This window comes from Engystomops pustulosus, chromosome 1, assembly GCF_040894005.1.
Source record: "Engystomops pustulosus chromosome 1, aEngPut4.maternal, whole genome shotgun sequence".
Lineage (NCBI taxonomy): Eukaryota > Metazoa > Chordata > Amphibia > Anura > Leptodactylidae > Engystomops > Engystomops pustulosus.
Window position 1 is genome coordinate 12,096,505 of NC_092411.1, and position 18,757 is coordinate 12,115,261.

Consider the following 18,757-nt stretch of genomic DNA (forward strand, 5'->3'; position numbering starts at 1 on the left):
CAGTAGTGTGAACGCAGCCTTAGTCTTATGTGTGTTTTTTGGTTGTATTTTAGTGACTTTTGGGATGCATTTGGGGTCATTTATCACATTTTCCTTTTGTTTTGGACTGATTTGTGCCCTATTCTTGCCTCATTTTTTGCTTGTGATACTGGAGAATAAAGTTCATGTGCGGCCGGTTGAGAGTTAATCCTCCTTTGTACCTCTGGGAAGTGGGTGGGAGGAGGAGTCATGTGACTAGGAGCAGAGTCATGCCCGATCCTGAGCCTTTATTACTGCAGTGTGAACAGAGCGCAGCAGCTGGTGACTCCCTATTGTACATCCGTCTCCTCCAAACACAGTCACATCATGGGGCTCGGGGTATTCACCTCCAAAACCTTCCTCGTCTTCCTCAGCCTGGTCTTCTTGGTAAGTTTATCCATGTATTTATCTATTTGGGGAAATAAAAAAAAGTTACATGACAAACTCTGCTCTGCTAATCATATATGTATATAGATTCTGTATAAGATCTAAAACTTGTATCGTAAGGTCACAAATTCTGGCAATATCCCAATGTTTTATCAGTGATTGCGGGTAAATATTACATTGTTAGGGTTTACCTCTATAGTACTGTCTGTGTTATATATGTAGCTGATGTAGCAGTGCTGAGTATGTTGATATTGTAGGGACAATCATTTCTTTTGTGTAGTTGACAAATTCAGCTGAAATCAATCTCGGCAAACCCTATCATTCATAATCTGCCCTCCACTGATGGCATCTGGCCAGTTTAGCCCTTAAAGGGGTTGTACATATATTCATAAGTAAGTTTTATTCATTCATTCATTCATTCATTCATTCATTCATTCTATATAGCTGAGCTGCAATACCGACACAAACCACAGCCCAGTGTGGCGCTGTTTTTGGAAGTTTTCAATGTTTTACAACCCGTCCTTTATCCTGTGCTTTGTTTCTTGGGTTTAGACAAACTTACCGGAAAGCGCCACCAGGCGACATGTTCATTGACAGTGACTTTAATTGCGAAGTTGTCTGGTTTGATTAACTATGTGAGTGCTTTAAAGTTTATGAAAAGAAATAATGGAGCTTAATCCCTCAGCGACGGTGAAGTCTGGTAACTGTTTATTCTGTAAACACAACAAAGTCGTATGAAGGTGCAGCACGTGACCTGTGCCAGCGACGTGAACTATAACTTGTCCTCTCGGCATGATGGTAGATTATTCATCTTTCCTGTTTTTTGTATGATGAGGAACTGGCCCGACCGCATTCAGATATAGAACAGGATTTACTTTCAGATCCGGTCACAGCCGGGGGTTCCGGGCTTAGCTCTAATTTTTGAATTTTTATAAAATTCTTCATATCTGCCTGTAGAAGTATAATACGTGGCGTTCGGTAGTCGGGCTTTCTTACTGACTCCCCCAAAGGTCAGGGCTGCACATGGCAGACATACATGGGAATAGGCAATGACCACTATGTTTTCACTAAATCCGCTTTAAACCATAACGGGGGTGGTTTTGCCTATAGTGCAACCCTATAGTGCTATTGTTTGGGGTCTCTGGCCCCTACTTTAGCCTTCTGTTTAAATTTTGGTTGAGTTGCATGCAGGGGCGTATTTACCGTGGTAGCGGCCATAGCTGCTGCTGTGGGGCCCACAGTGTCAAGTGGCCCCAGTATCTGGGGTGTATTGGGTGTGTATATGCTGCATGTGTGTGTATACTGTATGGGGGTTGATTTATGCCCCCTCCTTTGGCTGCCACGGCCCCTCCATTCCACATTTGCAATTATTCCAATGCTTCTACGCCAGAAGACAGTGATAAAATGTGTGTGTATTGTCTCTATATGGTACTGTATGTATGAGTGTATATGTTGTATGTATGTTTATACAGAATATAAATGAATTATAACTCATGTGTGACTATACAATTTTTTTAAGTTGAGGGGGGGCCCCCATGCAGAAGTCTGCTATGAGGCCCTGCTGCCCCTAGTTACACCCCTGGTTGCTTGATATGTATAGCTATTACAGGAGGTCAGCTGCCGGTCATATCACAGCGGATAGTCCCTTGAAATTACATAGACTTGGCCAAACGTGCATACGCCTTTAATTCTGGAGAAGGGAGTAATCATCATCATCAGATTAACTGCAGGGATAAAGGCATATGGAAATGTTACAAGCCTTGGACTCCGGCCAATAGGCAGATCTGTATCACGGCTGCATCTGATACACAACACTCATGTAAATCTACCATAAAACATACAGAATACTGGCCAATTTACTTCCTGGAGAGATGTTTAATCAGACCTTTGTGTATGTTAGTAGCAGCAGTACTGTGAAATATGGAATTATGTTCCAGGATTGCACTGGGGGGTGTGTCCTCGCACTGCTGTGCTCTTGGCTCTCTGCAGACCGTGGTGGCTATTATCCCTGGAGAGATGTGTAATCATGTAATTCATGTCCTCACACTGCTGTGCTCTCTGCACTGGAGAGATGTGTAATCACAGCTTTGTGTATGTTGCTAGTGCAGCATGCCTGCTATGGTCTAACAGAGTATTCGGCAAGATGAAGTCCTCAAGGCAAGTGATTGGATGCTGGCTGTCTCCCAGTATATGGCAGTCTCCACAAAAAGGCTGACTACGACTACGCAAGAATGGAGACCACACTGTGTAAGGTTCCCCATTGGGGCACTCTTGGCTTATTGGGGTCCCAGGCTGATGTTAAAGGGAGGCCTATCATTCTAAGTAGTTTGCCAGGAAACTGATAGGTCCAACTCAGTCTGTTTATTGTGTACCAGGAGACTGAACATCTGTCTCTGGTGGCAGGCAAGGCTGGTAGGAAAGCTGGTTTTAAGGTACAGACTTTCCCTTTAATGATGGGGCTGGAACTCTCATCTTCAGCTCTGCAGAAGGGAGTTGCAGCCCCATCGTTAAGGGGAAAGTCTGTACCTTAAAACCAGTTTTGCTACCAGCCTTGCCTGCCACCAGAGACAGATGTTCAGTCTGCTGGTACACAATAAACAGGTAGTCTCTGGTAGCCCTCTCTGCTCTGCTATATCTAGGCTCTCAAAAAATACTTTCTCTGCTACTAGACTCTGAATCAAAGACCGGACCTCTCACAGCTGAGAGGTCATGACTAAAACCCAAAAGACAGCCCCAGAACCCAGGGTAGAACTCCTTTCATTAATCTTGGAATCTGTCTCTGTAATATCCCAGGGTGTCAGCCGCCTGCTTACCACCGGGTGACATGAAACCGTAAACACAGGAAATGCATAATAAAATATTTAAATCGGTAAACATTGAACAATAAAGGTCTGTGTTGGTCACTTGTTGGCACTGATGTTATACACATACTCGGCTTAAACAGGAGTTTACTAGAAAAGCTGGGTTTTCCTCATGTTACAGAGAAAAGCAGGTTGATCAGGACTGCAGTGTCCACCCCAGTGGGACTACTTGACAAAAATTACTATTGACCCCTCCTACTCTAGGTCATTACATTAGTAGCAGCAAGACGGTGAAATATGGATTTATATTTGCGGATTGTAGTTTCTCCGAGTGCACTGGACATATGTCCTCACACTGCTGTGCTCTGTGCCTCTCCTCCTTTACTGTGTACTCTTATCAGGTGCAGAAAAGGAGGAAAGTAAAAACAGAATACATGTAATAAAAAAGGTACAAAGTCCAGAACACATCATCCAGACACGATGGGAAAGTCTGGACTTTAAGACGTTGCTACACGGCCATGTGATGCCAATCATGCGCCTGGCTGAAGATTAGACTTTATTGATGCTATATAAGGGCATGGGCACAAGTGCAATACACCGGATAAACCCCTGCTCATCCCTACCTGATACTGTTCAGTAGTAGTTATGGTGCCCCCTGGTGGTGCCATTTACCAGTGTTGGTGAGAAAAAGCTTTTGCAAATAAAAGGCAGCCAAAACCATGTGACCAAGTGCAACACCCCTGCCAAAGCATAGGCAAGGTGGTAGTTGCCAATAGCGCCCTTAGGTGATCAGTCTCCCTAAAAGATCCTATCTAGGAGGTCTCTAAGTACTGAAAAACTTTAACTCTTGCCTCACCAGGAGTTACAATGTGAAATGTTGTTGTCCAATAACAATCTCTGCTTTCTCTGAATGCTGCAGAAGATAGAAGGGTTAATTTTCTTGCACTGTATGGATGATGGTCCAGATAAATATGGCACACAATATTTTGTTTGTTTTTTGTGTGTGTGTATTTTTGTTTTTGTTTTGTTTTTTTGTCTTGAGGCTTAAACTAACTTTTGCCCCTTATCCACCCCACAGGCGGCTGCAGCAGCTCTGGGCTATGTCGGGATAAGTGTCATTATCACCTACAAGCAATATGAGAGCTTCCTGAGCAATGTCTACGTCATGCTCCCCGCCATCATCATCCTGGCTGTGGCCGTGCTCATGTTCATCATTGGGCTGCTGGGATGTATCTCCTCCATACAGGAGTCCTGCTGCGGCCTCGGATGTGTAAGTATATAATAATAAGTAATACACTTTAGTTATATGGCGCCAGCATATTCCGTAGCGTTTTACAAGTCTATATCAAGTACCGTATATACTCGAGTATAAGCCGACCCGAGTATAAGCCGAGGCCCCTAATTTTACCACAAAATACTGGGAAAACCTATTGACTCGAGTATAAGCAGAGGGTGGGAAATGCATTGGTCACAGCCGCCCCAGTGTATATAGCCTGCCAGCCCCTGCCCCAGTGTATATAGCCTGCCAGCCCCTGCCCCAGTGTATATAGCCTGCCAGCCCCTGCCCCAGTGTATATAGCCTGCCAGCCCCTGCCCCAGTGTATATAGCCTGCCAGCCCCTGCCTCAGTGTATATAGCCTGCCAGCCCCTGCCTCAGTGTATATAGCCTGCCAGACCCTGCCTCAGTGTATATAGCCTGCCAGCCCCTGCCCCAGTGTATATAGCCTGCCAGCCCCTGCCCCAGACTATATAGCCTGCCAGCCCCTGCCCCAGACTATATAGCCTGCCAGCCCCTGCCCCAGACTATATAGCCTGCCAGCCCCTGCCCCAGACTATATAGCCTGCCAGCCCCTGCCCCAGACTATATAGCCTGCCAGCCCCTGCCCCAGACTATATAGCCTGCCAGCCCCTGCCCCAGACCTTGCACAGAAGATATACAGGGGTCGCCGGAAAGGTGAGTTTAGATATATTTATTTTTTTGACTCGAGTATAAGCCGAGCTTAGGTTTTTCAGCACATTTTTTTTTGTGCTGAAAAACTAGGCTTATACTCGAGTATATAAGGTATATCATATTATCTAGAACCTAAATTGTATCATGAAGGCTGAACTCTGACCTCTCCCACTGCACTAAAGTTCTAGTCTGTGAAAACTGGAATAACTCTATGGGGCTCATTTACTAAGGGCTCCGCGGCCGCACTTTCGTCGGGTTTCCAGAATTTTTTCGTTTTGCGCTGAATTGCGCCGGGATGTTGGATTTTGGTGCATTCACGCTGGGATTCACTAAGGTCGTGCGCCCGATATCTAGTAGGTGTCGCTGCTGCGCCGAGGTCTGCCGGAGTTCACCTGCTTCTTCTCGATGCATGTAAGTGCTTGATATTGTGACACATTTTGTTTTTTTAATTTCCACGGTTTTTCCGAATCCGTCCGGTTGTCCGAAGGCCACGTCAGACATCGTGCCGCGGGATTGCGACTGGACTGAGTAACTAAATGAGCCCCTATGGCTCTGGAGGACCTGACTTGTGTTTGCATTATATTAAACACCCATTGATTTCAATAAGAAATCCTTGTAGTGTTGGGTTTCTCCTGGAGGTGGCGCTGTAGGGAAATTGGGGAAAACTTGCTGTAAGAATCTCGGCTGATCTGTAATGATTGATCCCAGCCTGTAATTACCAAGGAACCATTGAAGAAACCACAAATAATTTTTTTTTCTTTTCTATCATTTAAATAAATCTAAAATCCACTTTTCGTTTCTGCATTTCCATTTTTTGATCCCTAAAAATCCATAACTTTTATTTTCTACTTGAGGGCTTGTTTTCTGCTTAATTAATTGTACAGTTTTTATTCATAATGTTAATATATTTAATATTTCAATTCCTGGGAATTTCAAATGTTGCAAAATTGATTTTAAAAAAACGCATTTGCGCCAGTTTCTTGTGGGCTCTGCTCTCCAAACAAGTCCCCAATATTCTTTGCGTTGATGCCAAAATTGTATAGATTTTAATACATTAAAAAAAAAAAAAAATCCTTTTTATATCCAAAAAATTCACCTTCTGCCGTATTCATACTCTAATAACTTTTTTCGTAGTTCAGTATACAGACCTGCATAAGGTCTCACTTTTTGCAGGACAAGCTGACGTTTTGATTGCTACCATTTTGGTGACTGTACAACTTTTTGATCACTTTTATTCCAATTTTTTTTGAGTTGCTAAATTATGGAAAATTGGGTGTTTTCTGTTGCACTGTTTTCCATTAACAGGTTCACCGCAGGAAATTAAGTTTTCATATCTACTTTGGGACTTTTGGGAAGCAGCAATACCTCAAATGTTTTTATTATAACATCAGTTCTAGGGAAATCATTAGAATTTTTTAAATTGTTTTTACTTTGAAGCCCTCTAGGGTACTTTAACCCTAAGGGGTCTGATCACTCCTACCATATAAAGTAATACTACAGTAGGAGAATTTGCCCTGGATCTTAATGTGCCACCGGTTGTCTGACTGATCGCAGGTGTTACCGGTGGGTGTTTGAAGAGGTCTCAGCCCCACAGTTCTCTTCTAACATTCTAAACTGCCTCGTGGCATCCTGTGTCGTTAGAGGGTTAATGTCTAGAATAATTGTTAGGATAAATCCTGTTCTAACTCAAATCCCCAGTGCCTTGTAACCTCTCATATTTGTTCTTGTTTTCCAGTTCATAACCCTGATCTCCATCATATTTGCTGCAGGAGTGGTCACTCTGGTCCTGGGACTTGTGTATAAGGATAAGGTGAGATGCAAACTATGTAAAGGCCCATTGTACAGAATGATTGCAGGACCTGGCAAATACTTATCCGGGCGTGTGGCCATGTGCATGATTTTCTTAGAGTCCGCAGCCATAAAGTAAATCCGGGGCGCATTCTGCGAGTCGGAGGGAACATTATGATGCACCAGCGATTGATAAATCCACTTTCCCAAATATACTACTATATAGATCCCACATAGTAAAGTACAACATCCAAATAATCCTACCATATAGATCCGATATTCTGACAAGTGGCGGTGCTCCAGCAGGCCTAAACACTTTACACTTTTCAATTGGCCCTTTGTAATTCAATTAATCCCTTACATGATCTTTGGTTTCTATAGAAAGGAAAGCGTTTTTAGATGTAGCCATTTAAGCATCATAAGTACTTCAACCTTATTCTGTGTGTTTATTACAAAAGCTGCCAGACATGCCCCCTCTCCTGGTTGGGAGAATATTAACCTTTTAATTTTAGAAGTCTGTTGCAATAGGTCAGTATATTGTCAAGTAACTGAGGCTATAGAGAAATATGCAGCTTCAAGGGGCTACAGAGTTCTCCTTTTACCCCATTCTATACTATTCCATACTATAGAGGCATCTACCAGACATAGAGCTGAGCTGCTGTATCTAAGCTTCCTTGTTAGAAAAGATATAGTATTGATATTCTGTTTCCAAAATGCATTTAGATTTTTTCTAAGGAATGAATGGAGGAAATATATTTTTGCATTTTTTTTTTTTCTGTATGTGCCTAATTTGTTTTAAGACCTTTAGTAATGGACCTGGGTCATGAAAGCTGCTGGAAGGTAGTGATGAGTATGAGGAAAACGGGGGAGATGTTATCTCTATACCAGAATACTGGAGCATTTTAAATGTACGTTGCTGTGCTCCATATGTATTTTTAGGCGGTTTACGGACTTGTCGAAAATGGGGGCTTGGCCTTGGTGAAAGGGGGCATGGCCGTGCCAGAAAATTCAATATTGAGGCACAGCAAACTAGACCAACTAATAGGAGGTGCAAAGTAGGATTTACCACACTCCCCAATATGGACACTTTGGAATGAAGTTTAACCTCATTATTTTTTAATTTTTTTTTTTTTTTAGATTGATCCTGAACTTCAGAAAAACATGAAACGGTTATTTGAAAAATATAGTGGAGGAAACTTGGAGAGTTCTGCCATTGACTTCATCCAAGAGGAGGTAAAGTGGGAGATGATTTGCCTTGATCTTCGGAGCCACCATTCAGATAAATAAATATATGAAGTCTCTAATGTTCTATGGATTTATCTGGCACTGGATTGGGCAGTGCATTTACCGTAATGGTCATCGTGTGGGGGGGAATCATATTTGCCAACTAGTACACACCATAAACTCTTGTCGCTGAAACTTACTGTATTGCAATTTTAGGGGCAACATATGATGCTCTGTCCTAACTAATACAGCATCCAACATTGTAAGAATCACGAGTCTAGGGCAGTAAAGGTGGTTTAGGCTATTATCCGTGGTGGTCTGTGATGTTGAGCAGGTAATGGGATCAGTAGTGTTCTAGCTCTTTGAGGAGGTTATGGGATCGGTAGTGGTCTAGCTCTTCGAGGTTTTTGGATCAGTAGTGGTTGCTAACCGTAGAGCAAGCAGACTGCTATTAATAAGGTTACAGTATTCCTAGGGATCTAGGGAAGGGTTTATTTATGGTATATGAAATTATAGAATTTGTCATGGGCTAAGGTAGTGAAGGGGGTTATTGCCAGTACATCTGGCAGTCTAGGGTACCTAGGAAGTTACATTATGGTCTACGATAGTAAATTGATTAATCCAACAATTCCAGGTGGCTCAGAGCAGTCATATAATTAAACCTAAAGAGGTAATATTCAAACCTTGCCCCACGCTGGCCCAATGCATGGCACGTCCCCCTCCCTTTTTAACTGGTGAAGAGGCCGGAGAAGTCACAATTCCCCTCTCTCCGCCAGGAACAGATGGTTCTGCTATATGTTTTGTACTGTGCTGGGAGGCAAAGAGGGAACTGTGCAGCTGTACTACTGCATGGTTCCCTCTAAGATTGGGCAGAGATTTCAGACCGTTCTCTGGGGTAGTCAATGTTTCGGGTCCACTGTTTACATGGTGCTAAATCTGCTACCATTCTACAAGACCTGTAGAGTACTGGAGTCTATAACACTGTGATCCTTATGATTTTGTATCTTTACAGCTGAAGTGCTGCGGAATACAGAATTACACCAGCTGGGAGAACACCACGTGGTTCATGGCCAACCACACGGTGCCAGTCAGCTGCTGCAGGAAGAATGAGACCACGTGTGATGGCAAACTGGATGCAGTCAATAAGATCTACACAGAGGTAAAACTGCATCCATATGACTGGCTTTAGCTGCCTCAGACTGGCATTGTGCATGCACTGAGATAGTGGATTTAGAGTTCTGACTCTTTCTTTAATTCTAGGGCTGTGAAGTGAAATTGGAGAATGTGTTGCACAGAGCGCTCGGCTTCTCCTTGCTGGTTATACTTGGCTTTGCTGTCCTAGAGGTAAGCGCTGAGAAATGGCAGAATGAAAAACTTTACGAGTATTTACCCCTTGGTCCTGACCAGCTAAATAATTTAATTTTATTCTGTAGTGGGCATGAATGCAAAATTTGGTGCCTGATCCACAACTATAATGTAGAATTTAAAGGATTTGCCACCTCCAATTAGGAAGCAACAACTGATGGGCCCCCTTAGGTTACGCAGTGCAGGTGGGGTGGCTCTTTCCCACACCAGGTTTCCAGTCGGTGCACTGAGCTCCCCTTGGTGCAAATTGGTAGAATTTGACCTAACTTTGTGAAAGAGATCCAGAGCCAAAGCAGTGGCCATATGTCTGGACAGTTTTCGGTTTTGTAAGTAGGAGCAGTACTGTGAAAAATGGAGAAGTTACAATCCTGGAATATATATCCAAATGCACCTGAGGCAAGTCCTCACACTGCTGTGCTCTTATCTTTGCCTTTAACGTCTCCACATCCCCTCATCTTTGAGCCAAGCAAAATTCTACCATGGTTTACTAAGAGGTGTGCAGCAGCTCAATGCACAGGACTCAGAGCACAGCAGTGTCGGGATGCACCCCCAGCTACTATCTTAAAATTTCCACCAATTTTACATCCCCGCTGCTACTCACTACTTACACAAAGGTGTGATTACACCATGGTATGTGTACACGGCTCTCCCGGGCTGCTACCAACCAACACCAATAGGCAAAATTGCTGACTCCATCCACGGTAATGGTGCAGATGTGCCATGGGGGTCATCTATTGGACTATGACTCACTTGGTCTTTGTGGTCTCTGTCTATGGAGATATTAAGGGTAGCATTGGCTGTGCCTGTATTCTGCAGGTGGCCCCTGGAGACAGAGGCAAAGTCTAATCTATGATTCTGTATTACCAGGAATGACCCGGGTTATTTGGCTTCCATCTCACCACTCTCCCCTCTTATCTTTCAGCTCCTTGCTCTAATAAGTTTGTGCGTCATCTACCGCAGGAATAATAGAGAAGGATATCAGCTGCTCTAGAACCGCTCCGGAACCTCCTCAAACCAGGAGGAGAATGAGAGGTTGTACACCTAAACCCCCGAGATGTCTTCATGATCTTTGTAAACTTCTGTACTGTAATATTATGTCATTCTATTATCTATGCAGTGCTAATGGCGTATTTTATATTATTGTCTGTATATAGTGAATGGGATTTTTTTTGGGTTACTTTTTTGAAATAAACATTTTCTGTAAATAATTGTTTTGTTTTTTTTTTTTTTTCTCTTTTCTCTCTTGTCCTGGGTTAAGTTAACATCTGAATAAGTTGGTCCACCAACAACCTATGGTGCAGATTATCTAAAAATAAGTAAATAAAAACATTTTTGATTAAAAAAAAAACTTGTGAAACTGGGACATTTCTACTCTGTTTAAAAAGTGTTTCCAGGATTCTTGGGGACTTTATTATCACAGTCCGGTTGCAATAACGCTTGTACAGGCAGATTTTACTCTGAGGATAAATTTGCATTGGACTGTATTTCCCGTCTCCCTCTGATGGGCTCCGTGCTGTAGTCCCTTTCCTGCTGCAGCTCACGACTCGATAGGTCACATGACCTGAGTTCAGCTACTCGGTATAAGCCACTGATCTCTGGTCACATGACCTCCTGCAGCTGCTTTGAGTGAGCTCTGCTTATACCTATTGTAGTGTGTGCTCCTGCCATCGGCAGGATCGAACAGTCAGGGTCACAGCCCGATCCTGTACTGTGGCAAGGTGCCAGTCCCCATGTCACATCTGTCCCAGAAAACAGCACTGAGCACTGTAGGGGGATATTGTGACTTCAATGGGATTCCCAGAGCAGAGGGGGGTTAATACACATGCAGGGAGTATGCAATGTACATGGATCACTGATAAATAAAGGATCTTGCCATAAGATCACTGTGATCTGCATATAACAGCAGGGGACAGTGTTCAGGTTTGCCCGCAAGACCCGGACATAATGCCGGTTTGGCCTCCAAATACAATTCGTCAAAGCTCGCAAGAGCTTACAGTCTGACAAATAAGGAAAACCTTTTTGCTACCTTAAGAGGCAGCCTCCTTATCAAGCATGGCTTGCAGGAAGCCTAATTCCATTAGGCTTCCTGAAAGTCATGCTTGATAAGGAGGCGGCTTTTCAAGATAGCAAAAGAGGCATTGTTTTCCTTGTCCCATCCTGGAAAATGTAATTTGTAGATTTCCCAGAATCCCATAGTGGAGCATCAATCGCTCTTATTCTCCACACACCTGCAAGGTGGTCTTAATTGGCAAAGTATCCGTACGGAGAACTTTCTTCCCAACACTAGTCAAGAGCCTCTCACTCAGCCAAACCAGTTCCTACTTCAGTATTGCAGGGCATTCTGAACAAACCATAAGATGATTGCTTGTTCGTGTCCCATGGTAGAAGAAATAAAAGTTAGTTATACAATATAAAATACATTAATAAATTAATGAAAATGCCCCAAATCACCATTAACACATAAAATGACATATGATTTTGACCTTTTTTAAATAAATTATAACACAATCCACACACACTACGTCCATAACGACGCGTAGAATAAAAATAAATCTGCATAATGAATGCTGTAGGAAAAAAAAAAGTCCAAAAATTATGATCTTTCTTTTCTATTTCATCCCACAAAAAATGCAATAAAAAGTGATTTAAAAAAACCAATATGCAGCAAAGACTTACCGGCTATGGAGAGGGTTTAGCCCGTGATCCCTCTCCATGTAACTCGCACCGGCGCATGTCATTAAGTGGTTAACGTAGTTTGAGGAAGTTGCTCAGTTTCTTTGTCACCATCCAAACTTTAGTTACATTTCTTATTTTAAAACCGTACTTAATCCAATTGTGACCTCATCTAAAATGAGTTGAAAGGGTCTTTCTAGTAAAGACACAAACGCCAGATATGGGACTATAAAATATGGGATAAGTCTGATTGCTTGGGGTCAGACCGCTCGGATCAACCGCACACTTCAGGTTTCTGAAAATTGCACCCGAGGATAAACTAGACTTGTATAAGTCCACAATTCTCATATCTGGGCTGATTTTTTTTTTTTTACTTTCCCCATGATGTTACACAAAGAAGCAGTGTGTTTCAGGTGTGCTTACAAATACATCCACAGGTGTGTCGCTAATTAACTCATATCTTGCCAAAAAAGCAAAAGCTTCTAAAGGCATGAAATCATCACATGGGCTGCCCATAAAAAGGCATAGTACAGGCAGTCCCCGCGTTACATACACGATAGAGTCTGTAGGTTTGTTCTTAAGTTGAATTTGTATGCAAGTCGGAACCATATACTTTATAATTGTAACCCCAGCCAAATATTTTTTGGTCTCTGTGACAATTGGATTTTAAAAATGTTGGATTGTCATTAGAACCAGGATTAACAATAAAGCTTCATTGTAGACACCTCTGATAACTGTTACAGCTGTTTATTGGAGCCTGGGGCTAAAGTACAGTAAATTACCAATATCCAGAGGTCCGTTTGTAACTAGGGGTAGTATGTAAGTCAGGTGTTCTTAAGTAGGGGACCGCCTGTATAGTTGATTTGCATTGCTTGGTAAACAGCAGCCTCTTGTGGCTGAAAAGCAGAACTACAAGCCATGCAAAGCAAGAGAATACATTTATAAGTAACAATGGGTACAAAGTCAGTGGTTGGTTGTATATAGGTAAAGCATCAATGCCATCAGTCATTGGAAGATTAGAGCCATGTGTCAAGGAGGGAAGAGAGGAGTCTTATTATTAGTTAATTCAGTGTTTACCAATTTTTAGTTTTTAATTTTGTATAATACTTTCATATACTGTACAGGCAGTCCCCAGGTTACGTACAAGATAGGTTCCGGAGGTTTGTTCTTAAGTTGAATTTGTATGTAAGTCAAAATTGTATATTTTATAATTGTAACCCCAGAAAAAAAAAATTTTTCGTTTCTGTGACAATTGGATTTTAAAAATGTGGGATTGTCATCAGAAACGGGATTAACAATAAATCTTCATTACAGACGCCTCTGATAACTGTTATAGCTGATTATTGTAGCCTTAGGGTGATGCCACACATGGAGTTTTGAACCCGTTTTTGGTCCATTTTTTAAGCAGTCAGTTAAAAAACGCATGCGTTTTTGACAGGTTTGACCAATTATCTTAATTAAAACTGGTCAAAAACGGATGCGTTTTTTAACAGACTGCTTAAAAACGGACCAAAAACGTGTTCAAAACGCCACATATGGCATCACACCCAGGCTAAAGTACACTAATTACCAACATCCAGAGGTGTGTTTGGAACTATGGGTCGTCTGTAAGTCGAGTGTTCTTAAGTAGGGGGCCACCTGTATATAGGAACCAAAAAAGAACATAAGTACAAACGAATTGATTGATTTTCAAATAGTTTCACTAAACACCAGGGGGGTCATTTACCTTATCTCCCCCTTCTCTGAGCTCTTTTTGCGCCTTTTGTGAGTCTATTTTTTGCAGCTCATTTGTCTTTGTCGTTTTGGCTTTTCGTCAAATACAGTTTTTGTAGGCGTATTAGGTGCAAATTTTAAAAAAGGTGCAATATTGGTGTGCTAATAATCACACCATTGCCTTTCCTATGCCTGGTCAGGACTGGCGTGTTATTGCTCAATTATTGCAACCGGAAGCAGGATAAATAGGCGCAAACCAGGAAACTGCTACACGGCGAGCTCTGGCGAACTGCTGGAAAAAGGTGCAAAAATTGCACAAATACCCCAATGCACCCAAAAAGTCACTAAAATACAACCAAAAAAGGCGCATCAGACTAAGATACATCTGCCCCTGTACTTTTTATTATACCCGAGGACTTATTATTAATGAGCTCAGAGCAATAAATCCAATGTTGGCTGCGCCTGCACCTCCAGCACATGGCGACCTTTGCCTTCTGTCCTCACAAATACTTCTACACCTTATTATAGCAGGACATTTGCACCAAAACATCGGTGTCATCTATCTAGAGGCAGAAACAAAGGTAAATATATAGTTATATTGTATATAATCCCATAAATTATATTGTATCCATTTTATCTATGGAAGAACAATAATGTTACACACAACAACAACAAAGAATCATGTTTGTCAAATTCCACTTTATTATCCAATATAGGCGCTTCATTGTGTGACCAATCAGAATGACTGTACACCTTTATGTACTGGTGGGTTTGTGTGACATGTTATGTCATATCAAGGTAGCAATATCGAAACATCACATTTTTGTTGATAAAATAAAGTTCACCCTTTATAACCGACCGTGCTACTGCAGTGCTGCCTTCTCCCTGGATCTATGTGTTAGTGGTTTGTGGCCGGAAACCTTGCGGATGAGCACCCACCATTAACACCTCTCTCATATCTGCAGGATTTATCCCATAACTATCTATTTACCTTATTTCTATCATCTCTCTATCTCACATCTATCCAGAAATAGTAGAAATCCAAGTAGCACTATGATGATGAACCAAGTGAGGGTAGGTGCAAAGTCCACAGGTTTCTGGCACAAACATTTTATTAACAAGTGCAGAGAAGCCGGCAGCTCTCCAGAGATTTCAGTGTGAACCAAGGTGAAAGTTTATGTCAAACTGTCCACTTAGAAAGTAATACTGATAGACAATCATATTCATAGGCAATTAGCAAGACACGCTCAATAAAGGAGTGGTTCTGTACGTGGGGACCACAGACCACTTCTCAGTACCAATGCTTTCTGGTTGATGTTTTGGTAAGTTCTGAATGTTGGTTCTTTCACACCCGTGGTAGCATAAGACGGATTCTACAACCCACACTAGTGGGTCAGGTGGTGCAGCTCATCCAGGACGGCACATCAATGTGAGCTGTGCCCAGAAGGTTTGCTGTGTCTGTTGGCGTAGTGTCCAGAGGCTAGAGGTGCTTTGAGGAGACAGGCCAGTACACCAGGAGGCATGGAGGAAGAGCAGATACCAGGAGACATATCAGTACACCAGGAGGCATGGAGGAAGAGCAGATACCAGGAGATATATACACATATACTACTGAGCCTCATCAGGAGCATGCCCAGGCATTGTAGGGAGGTCATACAGGCACGTAGAGGCCACACACAATACTGAGCCTCACCAGGAGCATGCTGAGGCGCTGTAGGGAGGTCATACAGGCACGTGGTGGCCACACACAATACTGAGCCTCATCAGGAGCATGCCAAGGCATTGTAGGGAGGTCATACAGGCTCATGGAGGCCACACACAATACTGAGCCTCACCAGGAGCATGCTGAGGCGCTGTAGGGAGGTCATACAGGCACGTGGTGGCCACACACAATACTGAGCCTCATCAGGAGCATGCCCAGGCATTGTAGGGAGGTCATACAGGCACGTAGAGGCCACACACAATACTGAGCCTCACCAGGAGCATGCCGAGGCGCTGTAGAGAGGTCATACAGGCACATGGTAGCCACACACAATACTGAGCCTCATCAGGAGAATGCCGAGGCATTGTAGGGAGGTCATACAGGTACGTGGAGGCTACACACACTACTGAGCCTCATCAGGAGAATGCCGAGGTGCTGTAGGGAGGTCATACAGGCACGAGGAGGCCACACACAATACTGAGCCTCATCAGGAGCATGCCCAGGTACTGTAGGGAGGTCATACAGGCACGTGGAGGCCACACACAATATTCAGAAGGACCAGCTCACTCACAGTTTAGTATAGCAGGAGCGGTGTGACTGGTTGACACTGCCTTTTTTTTCTTCACCCCCCCCCCCCCCCCCAGTGCTTCTTAATAAAGAAGTAGGCAATGATCTGAGAGGCAAGTGCCTTACTACCTTAAATATGCCACTTGGTGCTTGGTAAGAAAGAACATAAAGAACCACTTGGCACAGGAGCCTCTAAGCGTGAATCCCCTTGTGCTTGCTAGTGCCCACATCACGCTATACCTTCCTTTACAGTGCCTCGATGTGGGCACTGAATTCAGCAGAAACCTATGAGAAGCAACACCCATTTGTCATTGGTCATGCCCACGTTAAACTGAGTGTGAGTGTAACACTCACATTTGTGAGTAGGGGCACGACATTGTTCCCCCAATGTCATTTTAATTAACTTAGAATTAATTAAACGTTACTTCATAAACAGTAATGTAAATGATGTTGTCACACATGGGCTGCAGTCTTATTCAACTTTAAAATTATATATAAAGATAGACGCTTATACGCCCTTAGTGTGGTCCTTCATGTCACCAACAATATTGTATTTGCCTCTTCTGTGTAAATATATATTCTGTATATTTAGTCCATGAGGAGTCGGGTTGTATGTGGATCATTAGTGTAATTAAAGGGGTTTTCTAGGACTGAAACATATAACTATCTGGTTGGGGGTCCTATTGTTTTTACTGATCAGATGTTTGAAGAGACCTCAGTGTTCAGATTATGTCTGGGTTCTTGTTACAATGTATGAAGCACAGCGCCTTACACTGTATAGTGTCTATGTTTGGTATTGCAGCAGCTCATCCAGGCAATATCACTTAAATTAAAGCAATAAATAAGAACGTTCATAACCTGAAAAACAGATGGAACGTCGACAAGTGAGTATCATACTACCCGTAGAGTCGTAAGACCAGCCCTCTAGGTGAAAGGTCCCAAGGCTGGCCCTTTAGCCAAAAGGTCCCAAAGCCAGCACTCTAGGCAAAATTCCCCAAGGCCAGCCCTGTAGGTGAAAAGTCCCAAGGCTGGCCCTCTAGCCATAATAACCCAAGGCAGGCCCTCTAGCCATAAGGTCTCAAGGCTGGCCCACTAGCCATAAGGTCCCAAAGCCAGCACTCTAGGCAAAATTCCCCAAGGCCAGCCCTCTAGGTGAAAAGTCCCAAGGCTGGCCCTCTAGCGATAAGGTCCCAAGGCAGGCCCTCTAGGCGAAAGGTCCCAAGACTGGCCGTCTCGCCAAAAGGTTCCAAGCCCGGCCCTTTAGGTGAAAGATCCCAAGGCCACCACTCTAGGCATAAGGTACCAAGGCTGGCCCTCCCTGCTAAAGGTCCCAAGGCTGGCCCTCCAGGCGAAGTGTTAAATCCACTCCTGTCCACTTCAAAATTCCAGCCCTGCTCCTAAAGGTGGGACAGTTAGGACAGAGTAACTGGAAAATGGATGTCAATAGAACCCCTGAAAATCTCCACTGAAGGGGGACACTGAAGAATGGATTTGTTAGGTGAAGTTTCATCTGGCAGAGAACATGAAAGAGCATTAGGAACAACATAAGGACATGACTCAAAAATGTTATACTGGAAAGAGACATTACATTGATTAGTAGATCAGTACATTTTGCTGTAATTCCACAAACAGACAGACAACAGGTCGAAAGCAACAACAACAGCAAAGAAATCAACTGGCGACGGATCCTGACACCAACCTTTCTTATCCCAATCTGTGGTTCAGACAGAGGATGATTCCGAGACTACAAGGACCCAAACCCAAGGAACCATCCGCCAACAAAGAGGAAACTCTGAAAAAAACTCTGAATCTAACCCCAGGTGTGACATCCAACAAGTATGGCTGATGTAGTACAATAAGGTGCGCAACACCAATAATCTCTGAGGTAACTGGTCACCCAGATTTTATGATGGGGCTCGGACACTCCACAGTCTCTTGAGAAAACTTTCAGTGGGAAACTCTACCAATAGGCATGTGACCATGTGAGACCCCAATTTAGAGCAATTTCAGCCTTAAAGGGAACCTACCACCACAAATCTACCTATAAAGGTAGATCGGGTGGTAGGTGGATCAATGGGATGTGAGGATAGACCTTTTAATGGCTAATCCTCACGTCCCCGCACTTTTTTACTAACTTTTATTAGACTTTTATGCAAATTTTATTATGCAGCTACTGGGGCGTGGAGTAGCCGCATCTGAGGTTACACGAGGCGGCTACTCCACGCCCTGGTAGCCACTTTACCCCTCCTACTCACCATCTTCGGCGCGTAGCTGCTCGTAGCTGCACATCCTCGTCCGACAATCCTGCAGTCTGCGCATGCGCAGAACAACAGGCCCACGCCTGTGCAGCACCGGTCCCCTACTTAAGGACACCTGACTTACAGACGACCCCTAGTTACAGCCGGACCCCTCTGCCCACTGTGACCTCTGGTGACCTCTCTGGATGGTACTATAGTCCCAGACTGCAATGATCAGCTGTAAGGTGTCTGTAATGAAGCTTTACTGATAATCCTTGGTCCCATTACAGCAAAAAATTATGAAACTCCAATTGTCACTGGGGCAAAAAAA

The 18,757-nt window shown here is 43.3% G+C and overlaps 1 protein-coding gene across 1 annotated transcript; it reads left to right on the plus strand.

Annotated features, from left to right (window-relative positions):
• Positions 1-241: 241 nt before the first annotated feature.
• Positions 242-10,742, plus strand: LOC140116850 (tetraspanin-36-like). The gene is made up of 7 exons (XM_072133290.1): positions 242-405; positions 4,285-4,476; positions 6,893-6,967; positions 8,083-8,178; positions 9,182-9,328; positions 9,430-9,513; positions 10,457-10,742. The coding sequence occupies exons 1-7, from the start codon at positions 346-348 to the stop codon at positions 10,523-10,525; spliced, it is 723 nt and encodes a 240-aa protein (XP_071989391.1). The 5' UTR covers positions 242-345; the 3' UTR covers positions 10,526-10,742.
• The last annotated feature ends 8,015 nt before the right edge of the window (positions 10,743-18,757 follow it).

Bases quoted from the DNA above. Each gene is read 5' to 3' on its own strand.
- LOC140116850 (XM_072133290.1), top strand. From the start codon at position 346: ATGGGGCTCGGGGTATTCACCTCCAAAACCTTCCTCGTCTTCCTCAGC. The intron at 4,477-6,892 runs GTAAGTATATAA...CTTGTTTTCCAG, and splicing joins CCTGCTGCGGCCTCGGATGT to TTCATAACCCTGATCTCCAT. The intron at 9,329-9,429 runs GTAAAACTGCAT...CTTTAATTCTAG, and splicing joins TCAATAAGATCTACACAGAG to GGCTGTGAAGTGAAATTGGA.